The sequence below is a fragment of the Ictidomys tridecemlineatus genome, chromosome 14 (genome assembly GCF_052094955.1).
Source record: "Ictidomys tridecemlineatus isolate mIctTri1 chromosome 14, mIctTri1.hap1, whole genome shotgun sequence".
In the NCBI taxonomy this organism is placed as follows: Eukaryota; Metazoa; Chordata; class Mammalia; order Rodentia; family Sciuridae; genus Ictidomys; species Ictidomys tridecemlineatus.
The window spans coordinates 60432193-60455318 of NC_135490.1; the positions used below are offsets into that span (position 1 = coordinate 60432193).

Consider the following 23126-nt stretch of genomic DNA (forward strand, 5'->3'; position numbering starts at 1 on the left):
CTAAGTTGAGGCTCTCACCAGCAGAATATTCTTGGAGTTTCATTTATTGAGTGCTTACTATGTGCCAGGTACTGCGCAGGATATTTTTCTATGTAATGTCATTTAACTCTGTGTTGTGAGTTTTATTATCTCCAGCTGATAGACTGGTCATTGTAGCCATATGATTGCCCAGTGTTGCATCGCTTATAAATTGGTACAACCAACTCAGGAACTCAGAAATTTTGCCTCAAGTTCACTATGTTTTTTCATTCTTACTCTACTCTTGACTAATTGCTTTAGATTAAAAATCGTGCTACCATAACCCAAATAAGCATGGTTAGACTATTCCTAGGAGGTAATGGGGCAATTGTCTCAAACATCTGCCCTAATCTCTAGGGTTGATTTTTAATGGAATTAAGTTTAGTTTGTTCATTTCTACATACAGCAGCAGTCCATGACCCAAGAAATTCTATTTATGTAGGTCCTGGCATCTTGGGGTTTGACTGACCTGTTTTAGTTTAAAGTATCAGTATATTTGGGTTTAATTTTTTAATAGTATAGGGACATTTAGGGCTAGAAGATAGTTTATTTTTATTTTACCCTCTGTTCTCAACTGTCAACCCACAAGGCAGTAGCTGGTTACCAAGGGCTACTGCATAGTTCACCTGTCCATCTAAGATGCACTTGAGCATGAAAGACTGGGGAAGAATAGATAATGCCCTTATCAGCCAACCCAAAGATACTGGTCTTTCAGCTGCTTGCCTAAATTCAATAACTTGTCTCATCCTGAAATAGTAAGAGAATTATATCACTGCATTTTTTTTAGGAAAAAAAAACAGGGAGAGAGGATACACTTATCTGTGGATTTATTGTTATTTTGGTGATGATTTCTTTAAAATCCAGTGCTAAGGACAGCAGCAGCAACCCTGGAGGGAGGAGTCTCCTGACAGCTGCTTCCTTCTAATGATGGTTTCTGTTCTTTTCCTTTTGAAGTGGACGGAAGCTGGGAAGTATGGAGCGAATGGTCCGTCTGCAGTCCAGACTGTGAGCATCTCCGGATTCGGGAATGCTCAGCACCACCCCCGAGAAATGGGGGCAAATTCTGTGAAGGTCTCAGCCAGGAATCTGAAAACTGCACAGATGGTCTCTGCACGCTAGGTAACACCTTCTGTTTAACGTCTTCGGTGTTGGCGCATGATGTCCATATATTCACATATTTCAAGAAAGGATGTCACAACCATTAACTAGGTTAAAGTAGTCAGCAGGAAGCCAGGTCACCAGGCACAAAAAAGCAAATAGGTAGGAAGCATACTAACATGGGGCGATTTTTAATTTTTATCATAATCTAATCAGATAGAAAACATTGAAGACTATCAGTAGCTACCACTTGTGTTTGGTGAAATTCTGGTACTGACCACTTTGTGCTTAGAGTTCTCCCAAGAATTTTGCAGCACTATAAGACACGGAAGTGTTCAGAGGCCAGGATTCCTTGGCGAAGAATGTGTGTTGCAACTGTATCTTACAAATGGTGGGGGATAGGGAGACCTCTAGAGGTGTGTTGTTTCATGTCCCATTGATCAGACAGGGTAGAAAATGGCATGATTGTTTCAAAACTTCTAAGCCTTTGCTTTATTCCCAAGAGCAAACTGTTTTCATCTCCAAGTGACTGTATGCCTGGGTTAAAAGGGAGGATCAAATATATTCAAGGAGAGTCAGGGGTTTTTGGTTGGTTGGTTGGTTTGTTTCTTTGTGGCCCTAACCAAGCCACTTAACTTCCGTGACGATAAGTACCAGAAGTGATGATAGCCACTTTCAGTTACTATCAAGGCAAAATGAGAAAAAGACATATTGACATCTTTTATGGCACCAAGTTGGTGCTCAGTAAATATTAACCCCTCCTCCATTTCCCACTTGGATGAGCTGAGGTATGTTGATTTTACTTGGATCCTTTAAAAAAAAAAAGAAGACTGGGAACATACATATTTGCTGGAGCTAGTTTCCCTTCTTGGAAAATTCATGGGGTGATATCTAGAAAAAAATATAGCTCAATAGTTTGAGATCTTTTCAGGAATATATGTCACTTTTCATTAGGGAAAATGACAATATGTTGAATTTCTTTTTCTGCATCCATATGACTGGGTACCATTGAAGGCAAGCACATGCTAACTGTTTTGTGTGTTCAGAATAAATCTGTATGGGTTATTCATCGTTTAAAATGGCTAGAGCATTGAAACGAGTACTTTTTTATAGTTCATTATTTTTTTTCCTCTTTAACAAGTTTTATTGGTGCATTACAATTATGCATAGTACTGGAATTTATTATGCCATACTCATTCATGCACATTTGATCAATCTCACTCTCCCTTCCCGTCCTTTTTTTTCCCTTCCTTCCTCCCCCTGATCTACTTGCTCTATCCATTGCTCCCATGTATTATTATTATTATTATTAGTAGTAGTAGTAGTAGTAGTAGTAGTAGCAAGTGTATCATAATTAGTTAGTGTATAATAATTATATATCCAAGCAGGATTCATTGTAGTATGTTCACACATGGACATAGCATACTTTTGAAGATTTTGTTCCCCGGTACTTCCCCATGTCCTTCCCTACTCCTTCCCTCTTAATCTTCTCCTACTCTGTTATTCTCCCAGGCACTTATTAATAACCCACAGTGCCTTTATTTGCTAGGGAAAGCACTAACTCCCCTGCACATGTCAGACACAGTGCAAGGGGCTGTGACAGAAGACAACACAGCCACCAGTTCCAGTGACGATAGAGCCGTGCTCACTAACGGATTCATATGAGCATTTGTCTTCTTCAAAATGCCTTCCCCTGTCCTATATAGAAAGAAACTGAACACCAACTAAACAGCAAGATGTTTAAGGAAATGTGTTTCTGACAATCCTTCAATACCATTCGATTTTTCTATAAATACACCTCTGAGATAGGACTGGGTTTTTTTTTTTGTTTGTTTGTTTTTTACTATTTACTCTATTTTTACTATTGTGGCCAGCACTGAGAATTTATTGGCAAGTGTTCATCCTACTTGAAAATCCTAGGTGACAAACTAATTAGGGTTCTGCAGACAAACAGAACCAACAGTCTACAAAGAAAAACCGAGGTAGTGCACAGTGGAGAGAGATTTATTATAAGAAATTGGCTCAGACATTTATGAAGTCCAGCAAGTCCAAAAATGCAGAAACAGTATTTCAGGTCAAGTCCAAAGTAGAACCAGGAAGACCTGATGTCCCAACTTAGAGGCTGTCATATAAGAAAGGCAGATATGCCAGTTCAGAGACTGTCAGGGAGAATTCTGTGTCACTCAGGGTGGAGCCAGCCTTCTGTTCTATGATGGTCTTCAACTGACTGACTAAAGCCCATTCACCTCTAGAGGCCAAACTGCATCACTCAGTCTTCTAATGAAAACGGAATACTCTCACAGAAATACCGAGAAGATAATGTATGACCAAACGTCTGGGCACTCCATGGATCACTCAAGTTGACACAAAAAACTAACCATCACCAGTGCATATGTTCTTGTGAAATTCAGGAAGCTCAGTCTTTCCATGAAGCTACTCATGTCCCCAGTTCGGGCATAGCTTTAAGTAATTCCTTGATTTACTGAATGGACCTCTCCTTTGGGTATTGGCCATGTATGGTTTTAATCACACAAGTACTTTCTTGAATATTCTGTTGGTGTTTTCCCATAGTGGAAATACTTAGGAAGACAGTGAGGTTTGGAATGCATTCATCGTTGGAGGTAGAATCTTTCCTAAATCCATTCCCCTCAAGTTGAAAATGCTATACAAGCCGCCTTCTTCTCTTTCTTTTCCTATTCAAGCTATCTATTCATTCATACATTCTCTTTTCCACATGCTTTTTCCAGTTTCCTTGCCTGTATCGTGTGCATATGAGGTCATCTATCAAACATGTTTCAAAATTTTAAGGGCTATAGTGACTTAACTTTCTTGAGGGAGAAAGTCTATGTCATCATAAAAGTGAATGAGATCTGTTTGCGTATCAGTGGGAACAGAGCATATTTATAAGATCCCAATACCAGGATGTAGTATATCTTTCTAAACAGAAAGTGGCCACCAATATCAACAAAGATGAGTAACATTTCACTATCTGTAGAGGCACCAAGCAACAATCCAGTTAAATGATGCCAGCAACACTGTGTGTTCCTCCTGGGTACGCTGTCAGAGTTCTCTTGATGAAAATAGCTGTACTTTCAGGATAGAGCTCCAGCAAAGGATGGCTTTGATTAAAATAGCATTTGGCAACAGCTTTATGGAACAGTGGCTTTATTGAAGGATCTAGGTCAGGTTACAATTTGGGAATTTACTTCATCCTAATTTTTTTCCCTTTAAAATACCAACATGACCTTAAAGCAATTCCTCAATTTCCACTTTCTCTTGGAGGTTTGACAATGACATTGCTTGGCTCTTGGATGACCTACAATTCTTTGATTTTGTTTAGCCTTCAACAGAGTGTCTGGGTTTCTTTTGTTGTCCCTGAGGGCTGAATTTCTCCTAAAGATGGAGCTGCCAGCTCTGAATGATCACTTTAATATTTGGGTGTGATTGTTGCTTGGTCAGTTGTGACTGAAGCACAGAACCTTAGTGTCACGCTATCACAGATGGCCACACCTAAGTGCTCTCAGCAAGAAAACACATGCCCCAAGACTGGTGAAAATAAAACGGCACCATTCTGGCCAGTAGCAGTGAGTCTGTGGGTCCAAACTGCAAGCATAAAGTAAACCTCCGATCCCTTTATGCTAGAACATTGATTTTCCAGAGAATGAAGACAATTATGGAGTATGGTTGTCAAGAAACAAGAATTTGTGGATCCGTGTTCTCTGAGTGTAAACACCGTGCTCAGTAGCTTTCTGACCTGAGCAGAGCAGGTCCCGTCTACCTGCTGAGCAGAGCAGCTTCTGTGCCCTGAGAATCACAGCCAGAGCTGAATAACCTGCACGTGTCCTGCTGACAGGAACAGAAAGATGAAAATGATGGGGTGTTTAGTTTGATCCTCAGGAATAAGAGAAGCCTTCTCCCTCTCTCTTTATTCCAGTAGAAATAAAACTAAGGGATTTGGCTTGAGCAGATGAAATGGATCTGCCTCAGAAGGGATTAGTGCCTAGATGTGTAGCTTGGCTAAAGCCAGAGCAATGCCACAGGGACTGCAGAGAGACAGTCTTCAAGGCTGAGCTACCTGAGAGCTCATCTGTCCTTCTTGTCGAGATACAGCAGAGGTCAGTTCAACATTGACAGTTCAGAAACTGAAATATCAGTTAAAGGGTGGTTTGTTTTCATTTCTGATGGGAACATTGATAAGAAAAGTTTGAAGTGACAGTCTGGGAAACCACATCAAGGATAAAGACATCGACACAATAGCAAGTTCAAGTAAACATCCCCAAGCTACCTCTAATAATCTCACCACATTGTCTGTTGAAAGACCTACTTAAATGACCTAGAGGAAGCAACTGAAAAGGTGAGCCTATAATCACACGAAAATAATGGCTGCTTTGTTAAGCATTTTCTCTTGGACCAATCTGAGCCTCATTGTTATCTATTACCATAATTACCTGAGTCGCTTCCCTATATTTTCTAGGGTACTGAGAAAGAGAAATTTTACACTGGAGATAACTCAGAGTATCTGAAACAACTCTTTCGCTTTTTTGCCAGTGGTTTTTATGGATACTGATTTTGCATAGAGGATCCTAATAGACAGACCACCCCTTCATCAGGATAAAACCATCAATTCTTTTCTTTGGACAAAGATTCAGGAATTCATACTTGACCTATTTTTAAACTTTTAGTTTAAGGCAAGTTCCTATTTTAGAACCAGTTCAACTGCACAATCGATTAATTATACCATAAATGCTACACAGTAAAGAAATGGAAATGTCATCAATGAGATAACATGCTCACACAGTGCATTCCTGTTGTCACCAAGTATCCTACCGCTTGCTAATTCTCCCAAGTGTGGTTTCATTATTAAAATCCCATTCCCGTTCCATTTATAGTACATAGTAGATGCTCCTTCATATGTAAAGTTTTTTTTCCTAGTAATACACAGTAGCTTGCCTTTCTGCACAATAAGCAATGGATTAATTCCGAGTTGTTCTCAAGTATACCGCATGGCAAATGTGGATATAATATTGCAGACCCACGGGAGTAATAAGAATGTAGACGTGGACCCGTATGAAGTCATTAGCAGCTTAGCAACAGTCTCTCTCCCATGCCCCAGTAAACGCTTTCCCACTATGGGAGCCCATAAGAAGGCCAGTGAGTAACAAGCTTTAATGAGACAGAGTGGAGTGGCTCCCAGACTCCAGGTTCCATTGTGCTTAATTACAAAAGAAAACAAAGCAGAGTGATCACAATACTCAGGTGTCTTAATGAAAGCATTCTTGTAAATTCTACAAAGCTAATAAAACTCTTTCTTCCTTATGATAAGAAGACTTGCACTAGAGTGCCATATCCAGGGGAGAACTGAGGATAAAGGGGATAGAGAATAAACCATATACAGCAAATCACCTTAAAATTCGTCCCCTTTGTTATCCGCCCACTATAGACTTTTCTATTTGTAGGCCCTTTTTAATGAAAACATAAAGATGTCTGATTGTTTTTTGAACATAATCCCCCTTCCAAATAAACATTGGCTTCCATCCATTGGACCATGATTGATATGTATTTCATAAGCTCTTAAAAGTCTATGGCCTTCTTATCAACCAGCTCTGAAACACTTAAAACGCCTTTTGTCATGCAGGACATTTTCCCTTTGTCAGGTCTGCTCTTTATTTCCTCATGGATCTGTGCTACAGGTACATAGTCACCACAGAGTAACCTAGGTGATAATTGCCTTCTCAAGTAATAGAAATCAAGGCAATTATGCCTCTTCACTTCCTCTTCTTCTATTCACTTTTTTGTCCCCAACATGTTTCTGTGTCTTTTTCTATTCTGCTTATGTTCTTTGGGTGGCATTAAACAGGAAGTGTTATGCTTTGTTTTAAACACAATCTCTGGAAGGTTATTTATCTCAGGCACATCTGGTTAACTTTGTTCATTTTATGAGAGGAATCAAAATCAAAGCTCCACTGTAAATAGGGAGGACCCTGAACAGGAATTGAGGGAACTGGAGAACAAGATGCTGTATCTTCATTTCATATGAGTTGGGGAAAGGACAAAACCAAAGATGGGTATTGACTCTAAACTAGGGATGTGTGGAGCTCAAGTGTCCGTGAGGCTGGGCCTGGGTTGATTTAGCATTCAGAGCTGAGGCTACGTACATAGGTAGCCTTCCATGTTCCCCTGGGACTCTGAGTTGAACCTGATTACTCTCTTTTTGAGAGATCAGAAAGGGACGTGTACCCACAATTAGGATAAAGGAATGATTGGAGCCAACTAGACTTGAAATAAACTGCATAGATAAAAGACAGGTTGAATAATCAGGGCTCTGTGATCAGATGGCTTGAGTTTTCATTATGAAGACAATACTGTGAGCAGGAATACCCTGAACAAATTTAATTTTTAAGCCTAAATTTGCTCATCTATAAAGTAGAATTCTTAATAATATATTATTGTTGCTTTTTCTTTTTTTTTTTTTGAGAAGATGAACCAGTTCATGCGAAGCACTTAGCATCCATAATATGCACTCCATTTGTGTGAATAATGATAATAATAACAATAGTATGTGTGTATGTTTTCTATTAACAAGATTTTTTTTTTAACTGGGAATTTAACCCAGGGGAGCTCTACCACTAAGCTACATCCCCAGCCCTTTCCTTTTCATTTTTAATTTTGAGGCAGGGTTTCATGAAGTTGCTGAGGCGGTCCTCAAACTTCTGATCCTCCTGTTTCAGCCTTTTGAGAAGCTGGAATTTACTGGCATGTGCCGTTGTGCCTGGCCTCTCTAATAAAGGGAATTTTGTAGAAGAAAAAAATATTTTTATCCTTGTATATATCTATATCTATCTATCTATCTATCTATCTATCTATATATATATATGTTTATATATATACTTATATATATATAAAACTATATGTATATATGTATATATAATGTTTTCCATACCTTGAAAAGTATCAGCATGTGAAACTTCAGATATTTTGTTAAAATATTTCCTGTTAGATCTGATTAATACAGTGTTTCTAATGTAATAAAATGTACTTATTAAAATAAATGAGATACAAATTATATTTTTATGCAAACCAATTCTGAGCAGTAATTTGAGAAATACTGCCAATTGTAAGGGAAAAAAAAGAGAACCCTAACCATTCATGAGGATTCTTTTTTTTGTTTTTGTTTTTTTTGGTGGTGGTAGGGGGGCGTGTACTGGGGATTGAACTCAGGCACTCAGCCCCTAAGCCACTCCCCTCACCCTATCTGTATTTTCTTTAGAGACAGGGTCTCACTGAGTTGCTTAGCACCTCACCATTGCTCAGGTTGGCTTTGAACTTTCGATCCTCCTGTCTCAGCCTCCTGAGTCACTGGAATTACAGGCATGTGCCATCAAGCCTAGTCCCATGAGGATTCTTAAAATTTACTGGCACACTAAAGGTTCAAGTCCTTCCCTAGCATTTCCGGCAAGTAGCTGAATGAACAGCTCTCAATTTCCCAGCCTTTTTTTTGTCTAACAGGTAGGATTTGGTCCTTAGCAAGAGACAGCAAGTGATCTATAGGGTCCCAAACAGTTCTAAAATTCTTTGATTCTTACTAATAGTTAAAAATAACTCACAAGGAAAGCTCAGGAGAGGGAAAAAAGAATTACCATACGGTCCTGGATGATCCACAGGTGAGAAAATCCGTCCTCAGAACATCAACAGTGGGACACACAGATTTCCTTCATTCATAAGGAATAAGTGTTTTCTAACAACCTGTGACAGAACGTACTTTTTATAAAGCAAACTCTAATTTGTCAATACCTATGCAAAAATCCTCTCTTCCTGGAGTGGATGGGTAGCAAACCCCAAGACACACAAACTACTAGACTGTACAGCAATCTACAGATCAGAGAATCATCGTACTGCTGCTGCTGATTCTGGAATACTGAGTTGTAGCATGCCCAGAATTGTTCTCATTCCACATTGTGTGTGTGTGTGTGTGTGTTGCTGGGGATCAGACCTGGGACCTCATGCATGCTAGGCAAGTGCTCTGTCATTAAGCTATATCCCCCACCACTTTCTGTTTTAGTTTGAGATAGTGTCTTGCTTTGTTGCCCAGGTTGGCCTTGAATTTGCAATTTACCTGCCTCATCCTCAGAGTAACCTGGAATGCAGGATGGGAATCATCTTTCCCAGCTTTCTTATTCCACATTTTAAGATCCCCAAATTAACAATATTGGCACATTTTGTCAGTTCAAAGATTTAGCTGTCAGTAGCTGCTGATAGCCAAGGTCCCTTGTAGTCAGGAAGTTTTCAGAATTTAGATTCATCATATAAAGGATTAGTTCTGTGAATTACAAATTCTACATTGGCGGTGCAATTAGCTCAGGATTCAACTATACAAAACTCTGGGTAAGAACTATTAGTCTAGACTAGAGAAAGATTTAATGTCTGAGCTCATAGACTGGTTGGGCTGTAAAAGAAATGGCAAGAACCCAATCGGGGAAGTGATTTAAAACTGAGTAATCTACTCTTGTAAAAAATTCAGTAGCCTCTGGGGTGTGCTGAGCAAAGCGAATTAATAGAGATAGAGGAAAGCTCTTTGTTTTGATTTCACCTTTTCTCCTTAAATTACAAATTAAATACACATGTCTCTTCAAGATCAGTGAGAAAGGTGATACATAAGTGGAGATATTAACTTCATCGCTAGACATCATCATTCACTGCATTAACCCTGTCTTCTAGTTCTCTAAAATGATGGCATTATAATAACCTGGCTTACATGTGTTTGGTACAGGACGATGTTAGTGTTCTGTGTTCAGAAAATTGTCAAGCTTATGTAGAAAGCTATCATAGGACAGGAAAAAGAGCTCTGAACTAGGTGTTATGAGTCCCAAGACCCAGTTCATGTGTTTCATTAACCAACACATGACCTTGAGCAAATCAGGTGGTACTACACTTTGCATCCATATCTGTAAAATGAGGAGTGTAAGCATGATGACCTTTCAGACCCATCCCTGCTTAAAAACTTGAATTCATAATTTTATATCTTCAATGAAGCTCTCATATATGTGTATGCACACATATGCTTTCACACGTGGAATATGTATATATACATGATAAATATATAATATGAAAATAATACTATATATTTACAATATATACATATATAATAATACCAATGCTTTCAGATCATGTGTTTTTTTTAGTCAGTTCTGAGAAGCTTATCTAATTCACTCAGAACTGAAATGAGCCATTTGAGAGATCATGACATAGAGTGAGGGGGCAACTTTTAGATAGGAAACAAATCGTCTGACCCCAATAAAGGAGGTGGCCAGCCTCACCTGGGTATTGACTCATCAGATCCTCCTTAAGGGACTGCTGCTACAGACCCTTCAATGTGAAGCCAGTGTGTCCTAGGAAATACATAGGAAACTTACAGACCTACCTTCGTACTGCCTGGGATAGAATAACATATGAGGCTGAGCAGCAGTGATCCATTTGACAGATATTTACCGAGTGCCTGCTCTGGTGCATGCACTGTCCTAGGTGATGGGATAGGGAAGCCCGATGGACTGTACATGCTCATGGCTCTGTCTGTAATGGAAGGTGATCTGTGACTGGCATGAGCACTGAAGAGGCATGAAGAACAGGCTGGGAGTCAAAGAGTCCTCATTTCACAATCTCTCCTTGGGCAGTTTTTCTAAGCAGGCTTAACAGACTGCCTGTGGCAGTTGTTAATTATTTCCTTAGCCATTGGTAAATAGTCATTATAACAACTTCACTCACCCCTACCATCCATTCCCTACTCAGACCTCCTTTTTTCCAGCAAGTAACAGGGCAACCCTTGGCGCCGCAGGAAGATACTGTGGCCCTACGTCAAGGTTGGAGCTTTTGGAGAGGATTGTATTTTTCCAATTTTACTGAGATATAGTTGACTGCTGAAAGTTGCATATCGTACAACTTTGTGGCTTCATATATGTCAACTTGTGAAATACTCATCACAACTTAATTAGCAAATCCATCCCTTGACATTGCTTCCATTTTATTTGAATATAAAGTGAGAACATTTAAGATCTACCCTCTTAGCAAACTTCAAATGCTAAATATAAAATGATGAGCTCTAATCACATCATTGTACATTAGATCCCCAGAACTTCTCTGTCTTGCATAACTGAAACTATACCCCTTGATCAATACCTCCCCATATCTCCTACTCCACCCCCAAACCCTTGGCAACCGCCATTTTATTCTGTGTCTGTGAGCTTGCTAATTTTAGATATATAAGTGAGAAAATGCAATATTTTCTTCCTGCAGTTGGCTTATTTCACTTATCATAATGTTTATTTTTATATATAAATGTTTATATATTATATATGATGTTATATATATTGATATATATATATATATACATATACATATATATGTTATTCCATATCTTGGTCATTTTGAATGATACTGAAATGACCATGGGAGTGTAGATATCTCTTCTATATATACTTTGTTTTGATATGATGTTTTTGAATAATTTTGAATAATACTTTTGCTTTAAAAGTAAGTAATCAACATGACAGTAACCAATAAATAATTCCTTTAACCCTAAATTATGGACTCCGGACACTTTTGTTCGATTTTGAATACGTATATATTTCCATTGCAGATGAAAGCTAAGGAATCAAAGCAAAAGAGTTCATACACTAGAAAAAGGATTGTAATATGTATATTCCCTTAAAGCATAGTTGGAAACATTGTATTTTATCACTTTGAGGCCAACTGCTGATAAGAAAGTCTTGCAGACATATGCTTAAAAGTGTTTGCAGCCGCCCAGGAACTTGTTTTATTCTGGGTATCCATCACAAAAATAAACTAAAACACAGAATCCATGGTAATGGATAAGAGATTATAAAAAATTTAGTGTGTTTCTACATATGTGTGTAATCGTGTGGTACTTGTCTGGTGGTGCCTGGCTTATTTCCCTGAATAGAGGCTCCAGTTCCATCTATGTTATTGCTAATGACAGAACTTTCATCTTTTTTTATGGCTTTACACACACATACACATCACAGCATAGTGGTTACCAGAGGCTGGGGAGAGTAGGGAGCAAGGAGGAAGGGGAGAGGTTGATCACAGAATACAATGTTTAGTGAGAGAGGAGAAATAGATTCTGCTGTTCTGTTGTACAGTGGAGTGACTATACCTGATGTATTGTATATTTAAAATTAGGCAAGAAGAGAGCATTTTGAACATTATCACAAAGAAATGATAAATGCTTAATTAAGGTAATGGACACACTGATTACCCTGATTTCATTATTATACAATGTGTACATTTATTGAAACATCATATTGCAGTACATAGATATGTGCAATTTTTTGTGTCAATCAAAAATAAAAATCAAGCCAGGTGCGATGGCCCACCCTTGTAATCCCAGTGGCCTGGGAAGTGGAGGCAGGAGGATCTTGAGTTCAAAGCCAGCCTCAACAACTTGGTGAGGCCCTAAGCAACTCAGTAAGACCCTGTCTATAAATAAAATACAAAAAGGAGGGGTGGGCGGCTGAGGATGTGGCTCAGTGGTTAAGTGCCTCTGGGTTCAATTCCTGGTATTAAAAAATTTTTTTAAATTTAAAATGTCATTAAGATACACAGAAATTTAAATGATTTGGCTCAAGAATAAAATATGCAAACACCACTTGTGAGAATAGTCATCATACACTTACTTGACTGAGATCCAGAATTTGAAAGAACAAAGGGGAAGTCTGCATGTTCTAAATATACACTAATCATGTGCTTTGGCAAAGGGCAATTCCAGAAGGTCATTATGATCAGAAGTGACATCCAGGAGCCATCTGTTGTTGTACCCTCCTGACTCCACCTAATTAACACGATAGGATCATGCACAATTCTTAGGTAGAGAGTGTCAATAGAGCTGTTTTTCATTTAGAAGTGTGCATGAGTTTTATTCAAGTGGGTGGTTTTTCCATTAAACCCTGGAATTCTAGTAATCACCCAAATTTCTCTGGGGAGACCAGTGATTTCTCTAGCATACATTAGCAAATGGAAAACCCTGAGAGGGATCTCTAAAAACTTCATACTCTCTGTACTTGTCCTCCCTGCATCCACTCAGATCACATTTTAGCAGGAGCATTGGTTCTTGTGATGCCTGTTTAGGCTGGAAAGCTGGTGGGGAGTCAGGTGGGAGAGAGGAAGCTGAAATTGCATTAATCTAGTAACAGGTGGGATACACAGAGAAGAGTCATTCTGAGCACAGTCTTTAAAAGTGAACAGGAAAGAAAAACACAATGAAGAAACTAAAAAGTTAAAACTAAGATGGGCTGCTTTATACTCTTTCAATTTGTCTGTGTCTTTGATCATTGAGAGAGATTTAGAGTATATACAGAAGCTGGTGCACATTCTACTGCCTAAATGAACTTTCGACACCCAAAGATTAGAATCTACTCTTATCATCTTGGGTGTCTGCCTGACATATTCAGGCACAGTGGTGTTGCCAATGCAAAGAAGTCCTTGTGTTTGTCTAATTATCTTCTACTACTAATACAAGGCCAACCTGCCAGACCCTGGGTTTCCTGTAGCCTTGGATAGCATAATACCGGCTCTTAATTATTTCTAGTTTCAGGCAGAGATGGAAAGAAGAATAAATGAAACACACTGGTAATCGAGAATCTCAACCTCTTTACTACCCATCAGCAAATAAAGAAGCAAGAAGATTTTAATTTCATTTTATCCGTTTTTCTTGCTCAGACTCTGTGTTTGCAATGTCACATTAAGCATTTAAATATGATTTACATGTTAAGGACCTGTAATTATAAAAGTACAAAAATATAAAATGACATTCACATTTAGACATGGTAGTGTTCATGCAAAGGGAGTGATCACTGAAGATTTTAGGAAGGAATTAGAAATTGACCTGTGCCTTAGAGGCAAACTTTGACATGAAGCACTTGGAAGGATAAGGGCAACCCAAGGTGGGCAAAAAACTTTTATATGGGACTGGAGAATTGATGGACTTATCAGGCATGTGCATGGAAACTAAGTCCTGCTTGGGATGGTGAAGATGGGCAAAGCATTTGGCCTTGACTTGAGGACTGTGTGGAATCATGGTAGAGTCTTGCATCTTGCATGCTGATTCTAGAGAATTATTGCAGCACAGAAGGAACTAGCCAGAGAATGGACTGAAAAGGTGAATAATTCCACAAACTTCAGAATTAACTCCTAAGCAACTTAAAAGTTCAAAGAATGTGGAAGATAAACTCAAATAGAACAATTAAATATACCCTTTTGGGGTGGGAAAAGGTTTCAAAGAATTTGATCTATGAAGAAGGAAATAATAAAAGTGGTCTCTGGAAGCAAAAGAAAAGAAGGCTAAACATTGACTATAATAACATGATTTGAATTGTTACCTGAGATGTTTTAGTGGCCCCATGTCTGAATCTTAAAAAAGACCCATACTTTCTATCAAATACATCTGTGCCATGTTCAAAACCAATGGGAGCAAATTTCAAGTCATCACAACCTACAGCTCTTGAGGAGCAGCACGCCCCCCCTCACTCTGTGGGTTGGAGATTGAACCCATCTGTCCCCATGTGCCATCTCTCCTCTGGCCTCCTCTCGTAGGGCCCCAGCATGTGGGCTGCAGGCAGCTGGCCACAGTTATTCCCCAATACAGGCTGGAGGTGGGTGGGTGGGTAGGGGCGAAGTTATAAAGAGCTTCTGAGAACAATGGATGCCATGGAAATGCTTTGGGAACATCGAGTATGAAAAAGGAAGCCTCAAATTAAACAAAACTAGAAAGAAATGAATCATGAGTGTATATAAAAGGTAAATTGTTCACTCTCTCTCATATAGATATATACCTCCCCCGTCACACACACACCACACAAAGTGATATTTGCATTCGGCAATAAACAACAAAAGCAAACTGCAGAATAATATATGACAGTTCCATGTTTTTTGTAGCTAAAAATGATAAACAACTGACAGTTTCATGTAGTTTCAAGATATATATTTATCAGCATTTATAAGTATGTTTAATCTTAAACATATATATATGATTAAACATACTTATAAATATATATATATTTCCCTAATATAAATTTATATTTTATATTAGGAAAAATATAGGCTTATATATATAATTTAATGGTTATCTTCTGGTGGTGAAATTTTTTTTTGTCTTTGTGATTGTACTTTTTATTTTGGATTCAATAACTGCTTGGTAACTATGTAAATAATAGAAATAATTCTCAAAGAAAAAAATGACAACTTAGAGCACTATTAAAAGCCACTTTTTGAATCTTTAACTTTTAAATACAAAAAAAGATTATAAGATTAAGTTGCAATTACTGATCATGGACTTCCCTTTACCCTGAAGTTAGCTGTCAGTGTATAAGGTAGACCCTGTGAAAATTGTTATGATTTTCCCAAACCACAGCTCAGCTGCCGCGGACTCAAAATTGTAGCATTTCTCTGCCTGCAGGACACAAAAGGGGCCCTCCTGGGCCTATCTGTATACCCAAGGGCCCTAGGGAGGCAGAGACTAACTGAATTTGACCATTCGGAGCCCCAGATTTGTTGCCAGGAAGTGGCAATAATCACAAAAACACAAACCCCAATTAATCAGGAGCTCTTGGAGTGGGGCCCAGCCATGGGTATTTATTTTAAAAGCTCCCCAGGTGATTCTAAATGTGCAGCCAACATTCAGAACCATGGCCCTAATGGACTAATTTACTAAGGGGTCATTTAAATACGGCCTTTGGATAGAGGTAAAATGAAAGCAGAGAGGATTTGGTTGACCAAGGCCAAGTTGTTGCATGGCCTTGAGCCTTGTGAGAAAATGATTATGCAAACAGAGTAACAGAACATTGAATGTGAATTGGGCAGTTCTTGCAAAGTTAGAGAGGTCAGTGGGTGGCCCTCCCTAGTGCTCATAAACCGATGTCAAATCAGACATCTCTAGTTAGGAAAATGCTCTGTGGTGGCAGCTTGCTGTCAAGGTAAAGTTATTTCACAAAATGCAGCAGAACCCAATTTTGATGCTGATGCCATGGGACTAAAGCTGTCTTGGGCCCCAGCGGCCTCTAGCCTTTTCCATAAGAGGATGCACACTAATACAAGAGACATGCTGGACTTCAGCACTAAGTATCAGCCTCTTGCATAATTTTTATTCTGATTTAGGGAATCATTTTGAATGCATTCTTTATTTTTTATTTGTTGTTTTCAGATGTAAATGACACTAGAGTGTATTTTAACATATCATACATACACGGAATGCAACCCACTCCAAACTTTATCCCATTCTTGTGGCCTATGTGTCTTTGGTTGATATCCTACAGATCGATGTACAGTAGGTGCAGGCAGCAGAGCCCCTAGTGGCCTTCTGGTTTCTGCCTTTTTTTTTTTTTTTTTTAATATATCAGGAAACTGAAGTTTTGACTTGCCTTGATCTTACAGTAAGCAGAGGCCAGGTGTAGACCCAAATTTAACTTTATTCACTCAGGTGTGCCCAAACCTTGCTAGAATTTCTGATTTGGAGTTTTGGCTTGTCCATAAGCAGTAGCACAAATAGGCATTTTTTCACTCTGAATAGATGATGATCCTGATAATCAGCATCATGATATTCAGGTATTGAAATTATATTATTAGCTTCCATTTATTACAGTTATTAATGTCAAAATAGGTGCTAGCCCTATGCTGCATCCTTACTATCAACCCTCAAGGATGATTTTTATTCCCATTTATCTTCAGAGAACACTGGGGTCTCACAAGAAGAATGCAGATACTTCAAGATTTCAATTCAGTTCTGACCCCAAGAGTCTGCACTAACTGCACAGTGACCCTACTCATAGCGCCAGAGCTGGTCAGAGGGGAAAGTGCCCCTCTCCTGCCCTGTGTGCCCTATGGCCTGATTTCTCTGTCTCTGGATATTATAGCCCCTTTCTCTCTTTCTTCTTTCATAGCTATACCCAGTGAAACTCCATCACCCTGATTTTTTCGTAGCCTAACTTTATTTCGATATATTTTTCTGGGGAGCAGTTATATATCTCACCTGTTTCTAATGGAGTTTTATTTTGCTACCTGGCATAATCTCCATTTCCTGTGGTTCAGAAGGAAGAAAATACTGTTACGCTCAGCCAGAGTTCTAAACAGATGTTCTACACGTCTCCTTGTGTGGTTGTAGCAATGCATCACTTTCAGACACCTCAGCCCTAGCCTGCCAGCATCACTGTGCCCATGCCAAGTGCTTTGAGATATCCTGCAATAAGCAAAATCTGAAGCTAGGTTAAACCCACCAAAGTCACTTCATTCTAATTCTTGAGTGTATTAGCATCTGGATGTCAGGAGGTGCCACCTGCTCTTGGGAAATTTCGTGATGTTGAATCGGTACAGTAAGGGGAATGCAAGGATTCAGTTTTTAAGAAGCCTGACTCTGTGAAACTCATACTGTCATATCACCATACACAAATTATTATCTTTCATAGGAGTTTTTTATTTTAAAGAAAATTCTGCCAGAAATTACCCTCAGCCATCTCAATTTTCTCTTCTATTAAAAAAATGGCTCATTTGCAAGTGTGTACTTTACCTACAACTTGTGAAAGCTACTTCCATAACCTATTAGATGGTAAAATACACAAAAGCTATATTTAAACCGCACTGCATTTGTATACTGAAAAGGCTTTCTATCAAAGTCAGTATTAAATGCAGGAATGGGTTAGGGTAAGAGAAATTCCATGGAGACCTCTGGATATAGCAGTTTATCTGCCTGGGAGGGGATATGGTGCAGTCAGTCAGATAATATTTATGAAGTTCTCAAATGTGTAGTGTGCTAGATTTGATTCAGTTAAAAACATAATCCAAAATGACAGTCTCTCTCCTGGTGGCTCACCTTCAGGCAGATAGAGAAGGGGACTACAAAAGGTGACCTTTCAAGGCCCTTTCCTGTTGTTGTGTGATTCTGTGAGGAGTAACAACAGCCTAGGTCCCTTTGTCTGACAGTATCCCACGTAAACTCTAGGATGGAAATGATGATGGGGGGAGAACCATGAGATCTTCCAGAATCTTGGCATGGCATTGAAGGAGAGTCCTTTCCGGTTTCTGCATTGTGGTGGAGCTGTGTTGGTCTGAGATTGGACCAGAGGCAGGAAAAACGGAGGGAGAGCAACTCTGTTATAAAACAAAAGAAGCCACAGCACCAAGTCTCAGTGTGATCTGCATGGATTCTATTATTTGGTGAAGGGCTAGGAAAGAGGATGGAGGGCCTTGCAGGGGGCTGATAAAGTTCCCTTAGTTGAGCTCTGAGTACTGAGGTCCTGCTGATTGTCCTTTCTCTTTATCCACCTTGCCTGATGGGCGCACTGCTGAATATCATTATAAAATGATAACTTTTCCAGTTAGGGAGGTGGTACACATTTTAACAGCTAAGGAAGAAATGAAACAAACACGCAGTGATTTCTTAAAGACAAAACTCTAACATGCTCACAATAGCACACCCACAACCCACAAACCTCCACACACAGATAAACAGAATTTGGAATTTTCTGTCCAGCCCATGATTACTGCAAACCAAGGCAGGATCCCTTTAAATATGTATCCACTGGTTCATTTTTCTATCATCACATATAGTGAAATGGCATCTCTTACCTGAACAGGCTTCTCACTGCATATAAAAAAGAACAGGCAGCAAGTTCACACTGCTCCTACCAAACTGATAACAACTAGGAAAGGCAACAGAGAAAAATGCTAGCAAACTGGAGAGAAAATAAATTTTTAAAAATCAAATGATCATCTTGGAAAAATATTTCAAAAGAGGCAAATAAAAAAAATAGAATGAAAAAGAAAAAAACACGGACAACGTAATCCGTATTGTCTGTAGAAATGGAGAAAATGTATCATTTATAGAGGTGGATATAAAGTGATACAGAAAATATATATGCTCCATGTAAATTTATTAAATGCAACTTTCTTTTTCTCTCTCTTTCTTTTAGATAAAAAACCTCTTCATGAAATAAAACCCCAAAGTAAGTTATTTTTCCTCTTGTGAATATAATTTATTCTCATATTTGCTGCCTTACTGTTGTATTTGTATAGGAACCAAGCAGAATTGAGGTCCCCATGAAAGATCCAGGGCTTTGGGGGCTTCCTCTCATTGAGTTTGGAGTTGCATATCAGAGGTTTAAATCAAAAAGAAATATGCACACCCTTTCCCTCCCTCTGAGCACAAGTAAATCTCTCTTCTTGATTCTTTCTGCCTGTAAGTCCATTGCTCTGCAAATGTCATCTAGGATTCTTATTTCTGGAGAGATTTATAGCATTAAAATTAATAAATATTTTTCATTCTACACTTCATCAGAGCAGCCTTTTAGGCAAAAGCCTGTCTCTAAGCCGTTCCACTGAGGAGGAGAGGAAGTGGAGGAAGCAAACCCAGAAACTTACCTGCGAAGGCATCCATGACAGCTGGGTAGATGAGGAGCCAGATTTCCACAGTGAAATAATTATGAACTCAGAATGTTGGTGTTGGTGCTGGCATGCTCCCTAGATGCAGACATGCTTCCTGAAAGAGGCCTTTGCATTATTTCCATTTTATGCATCCCGTAGCTATGGAGAAAGGAATGTGGCTTAAATGCTTGGCAGCTTGCCATTTGACCTTGTGGTTCTCAACCTTAACTGTACTTTGGAATCTCCCAGAGGGCTTTTTAAAATCCTAATTCCAAAACTGTACCAGTGAAGTCAGTATTTGCGGTGGGAGGGTGTTAAAACCCAGGAGACCCCACTTTTTTTCAAACTTCCTCAAGTGATTCCAGTGTGCAACTCAGGCTAAGAACCACTATCTAAGAAAAGCAGTTATCAAAAAAAAAAAAAAAAAAACCAGATCAGAGATCAAATGCATCCAGATCTTGGGGTATGGTGGGAACTTATTAAATAGCCCCACCTTAGAATACAACAAGTGAATTAGAATCTCTGGTGGGGGTTTCCTGTTAAGTATCTCCATGTTAACATCCTTCTGGTCATCGTCATGCACTCAGAAATAGGTAAAGCATCCCAAGAAACCTCAAGATAAAAGGCATCAGCAGTTCAGCTCTTTTCAATAGAAGAGTAGACAGCTACCCAGTTGGTTTGGTTTGTAAAGCTTGTATAAAAATGTCCTGGCCCACTTTCCTTCATTTTAGTATAAAATGAATGACTTTTGATCTTTTAAATCCTAGGGCATTAAGATTCAAACAGCTTGGGAGAGTTAATAGTTTTTATTAGCTGACTTCTTTGAAAGACTTAAGACCCTATGAGGATAGACAGAAATAGGTACCTTGGGGCAGGCCATCAGGAAAGATGAGAGAAAGATCCAGAAAAGCCATTCCATTCATACTTCCTTATATTGCTTTAGGCAAGCCAGAGATATAAAGATGTTGTTACTTGCAGAGTCAGAAAACTTTGTAAAATAGCAAAATAAACTTTCTTAACTTTTTTCTCTGCAGCCATCTGCTCATACAAGAATCACTGGTACTTAGGTTATCTGCACTCTGACATCATGCATAGTGGCTTTTGGATGCATAGAAAGATGGAGTTTGGGGAACCTGGCTATGTATGTGTAGGCTTGTATGTAGGTATGTGTGCATGATGAGGAAGGGAAAAAAACATGGGCCACTGAATATTTGGCCTGTGCGGTGTCAAGGTCCTCAGGGTGACAGCTGGTGGGAAAGGACTCTTACCTTCCTCTTTGTTCTATGTGCATGCCATCTGCAGGTTTGGGTGCATACCACAGGCAAGATTGTGACTGTCCATGTGGTGGCCGAGATGAAAGTTACTTAGAAATGCATGTGTGTGTTTTTAAAATTAATTTCATGCTCAGTTTGTGAGTACTGTGGCATTCAAATTTGGTTACATCTGTACTTCCAGTCATAAGCCCCACAGAAGCTATTTCTAGTCCTTAGGGAGTCCTGAATTAGTTTTTGCTTGGGGTTCTCACTCCTGAGTACCATGCTTAATTGCTGGATACTGCAATGGAATCGCTTAAATGGTTTTAATTTGTGATTTCCCTAAAAATAAAACTTTAACAGAATCAATGTGATTGCAAAAGGCTCCCAGAGGAATCCAATCGGGGTTCTGTAAGCGGCATGGTTAGAAGTGCATTATACAAATTCAGGCTGCATCGTTCAGCGAAAGTGGGGCTTAGTTTAAGACTACATGAATCATCACTGATGCAAAATCAAAGTCAATTATGAAGATAATTGAGAAACAACCTGTTCCTATATATAGCTGTACACATGATCCTCCACAAGGCCTGGTGGATAGAAAACATCGCTTGGAACTTCGCACACAGTCCTCCGTGAGCAGGCAGGCAGAGGAGCCAGCTTTGAGTTGCGTGGAGGTGTAAAAAGAAAGTGAAGTCTTAAGATATCTGTTGGCAAATCATAATGACAAACTGGGGAAAATATGTGCACTGCATAGCTCATGAAAGCACTTATTGTAAATGAGATAATTTAATCAATTACGTTTCCTAATGTACTAAACCGAATGTTTCATTTTCTGCTTCTGCACATCTTAAATTATCTTCAGGTGCTTTATGAGATTTAATCATAGTTAATAGAAACTTCATTACCATCAAATGTGCTTTCAATAAATGTTGTGTAACAATGTCAGGAGGTGCAGTAAAATATAGTAGGTTCTGAATGGCAAACGCGCACCCCCAGAGTCAGACTGGAAAATGGTTTCGCTCAGACAATGAGACTCCTTGGAGGCTAGAAGAATGTGGTTTTCTGAAAAGCTGTGAGCTCCTGAGGAGTCTGGTTCGTAAGTTCACCTGCAGGGTGAACTATATCTCCTCACAGCGCCTCCTTTCTTCAGAGCTAACGGAGATGAATGCTAAAGCGGAATCCAACTAGTTAACTTCTAGAGTCAGCTACCTCCAGAACGTCTTCAGCTGGATATCTCACCATAACCCTATTCTCAACCTCCAGATTGAATGTATTCTTCTCTGAAACCTGTCCCTCCTCCATCCCACTTCCCTTCTTCTCGCTTGCCATGAACTCAGTAGTCTGGGTCGGAAATCTGGACAGCTTCCTAGTCCCATCTGTCTTCATTTCTCTTCTGTTGCTCAATATCCAAAAAACAATCACCAATATCTCAATACTACCCAAACAGATTTCAGGTTCATCCACTGCTCTCCGTTTCTATTCTACTCAAATCCTTCTCTGCATTCATTCAGCAGTTTTCATTGAGTGCTTACTGGGTGCTAGGAGATGGTCTAGGGAATGGAGAATCAGCACTGACCACAACACCTACAGTTTCAGCTTTCAGGAAGCTCACAGTTTTAGAGAAGGAAGGTAGATAAATAAGTAAGGCAACAAATACACAGTGCTAAGTGTTGTGGAGATGGTGTGAAGAGTTAGAAATGAACTAGGGTGAGGGGCTTAGGCAGCATTGGCGGGGGGGTGTCGATTTTTGGTGTGAATTGTTCATAGAAGATCTATGTAATAAAATTAAACTTGAGAAGAGACCTGGGGGAAAATGCAAGGAAACAAACATGCTGGATATCTGGGGACAAGATATGGGGCAAAACAAACAGCAGGATGCAAAAGCAGTGTGAGGTGGGAGCTCACTTGAAGTCTCTGAGGGACAACAAGGAGGCCCGGCTGAGGAAGAATAGTAACAGCTGAAGTCCAAGAATGGGGGGGGAGGAAGACCCCGTGTGTGTTTTAGTCCATCATAAGGACCTTGAGTTTTATTCTAAGGGAGATAGGAAGCCATCAAGGGTTTTTATTCAGAGTGATGTTACCTAATATTTTCAAGGATAAACACTATCTGCTACATTGAGGGTAACCCTATAGGGAACCAAAGAAGAAGCAAGGAGATCTATTAAAATGATCTGGTATAGGCCATGAGGATGATCCAGGTTCAAGATGATTGTGGCTTTAGGCCAGAGAGGTAGAAATAAGAATTAGAAAAAGGTGTCCTATTCTGAAGACACACAAAAAAAGGATTTGCTGATGAATTGGGCCTCATGTAGGAGAGAAAGAAGAATGTTGTGGGTA

At 39.3% G+C, this 23126-nt stretch overlaps 1 protein-coding gene across 12 annotated transcripts in view; it reads left to right on the plus strand.

Moving 5' to 3' along the window:
- Positions 1 to 23126, plus strand: part of Unc5d (unc-5 netrin receptor D) — a 505989-nt gene that overhangs the window by 397358 nt on the left and 85505 nt on the right. For 7 of the 12 annotated variants that reach the window (XM_078031186.1, XM_078031193.1, XM_078031192.1 and 4 more), the window contains 2 exons: positions 973 to 1137; positions 19086 to 19118. In XM_078031186.1, the coding sequence (XP_077887312.1) occupies positions 973 to 1137; positions 19086 to 19118 (198 nt within the window). The remainder of the gene's footprint in view (positions 1 to 972; positions 1138 to 19085; positions 19119 to 23126) is intronic. The other 5 variants (XM_078031187.1, XM_078031191.1, XM_078031195.1 and 2 more) reach the window with 1 other exon arrangement.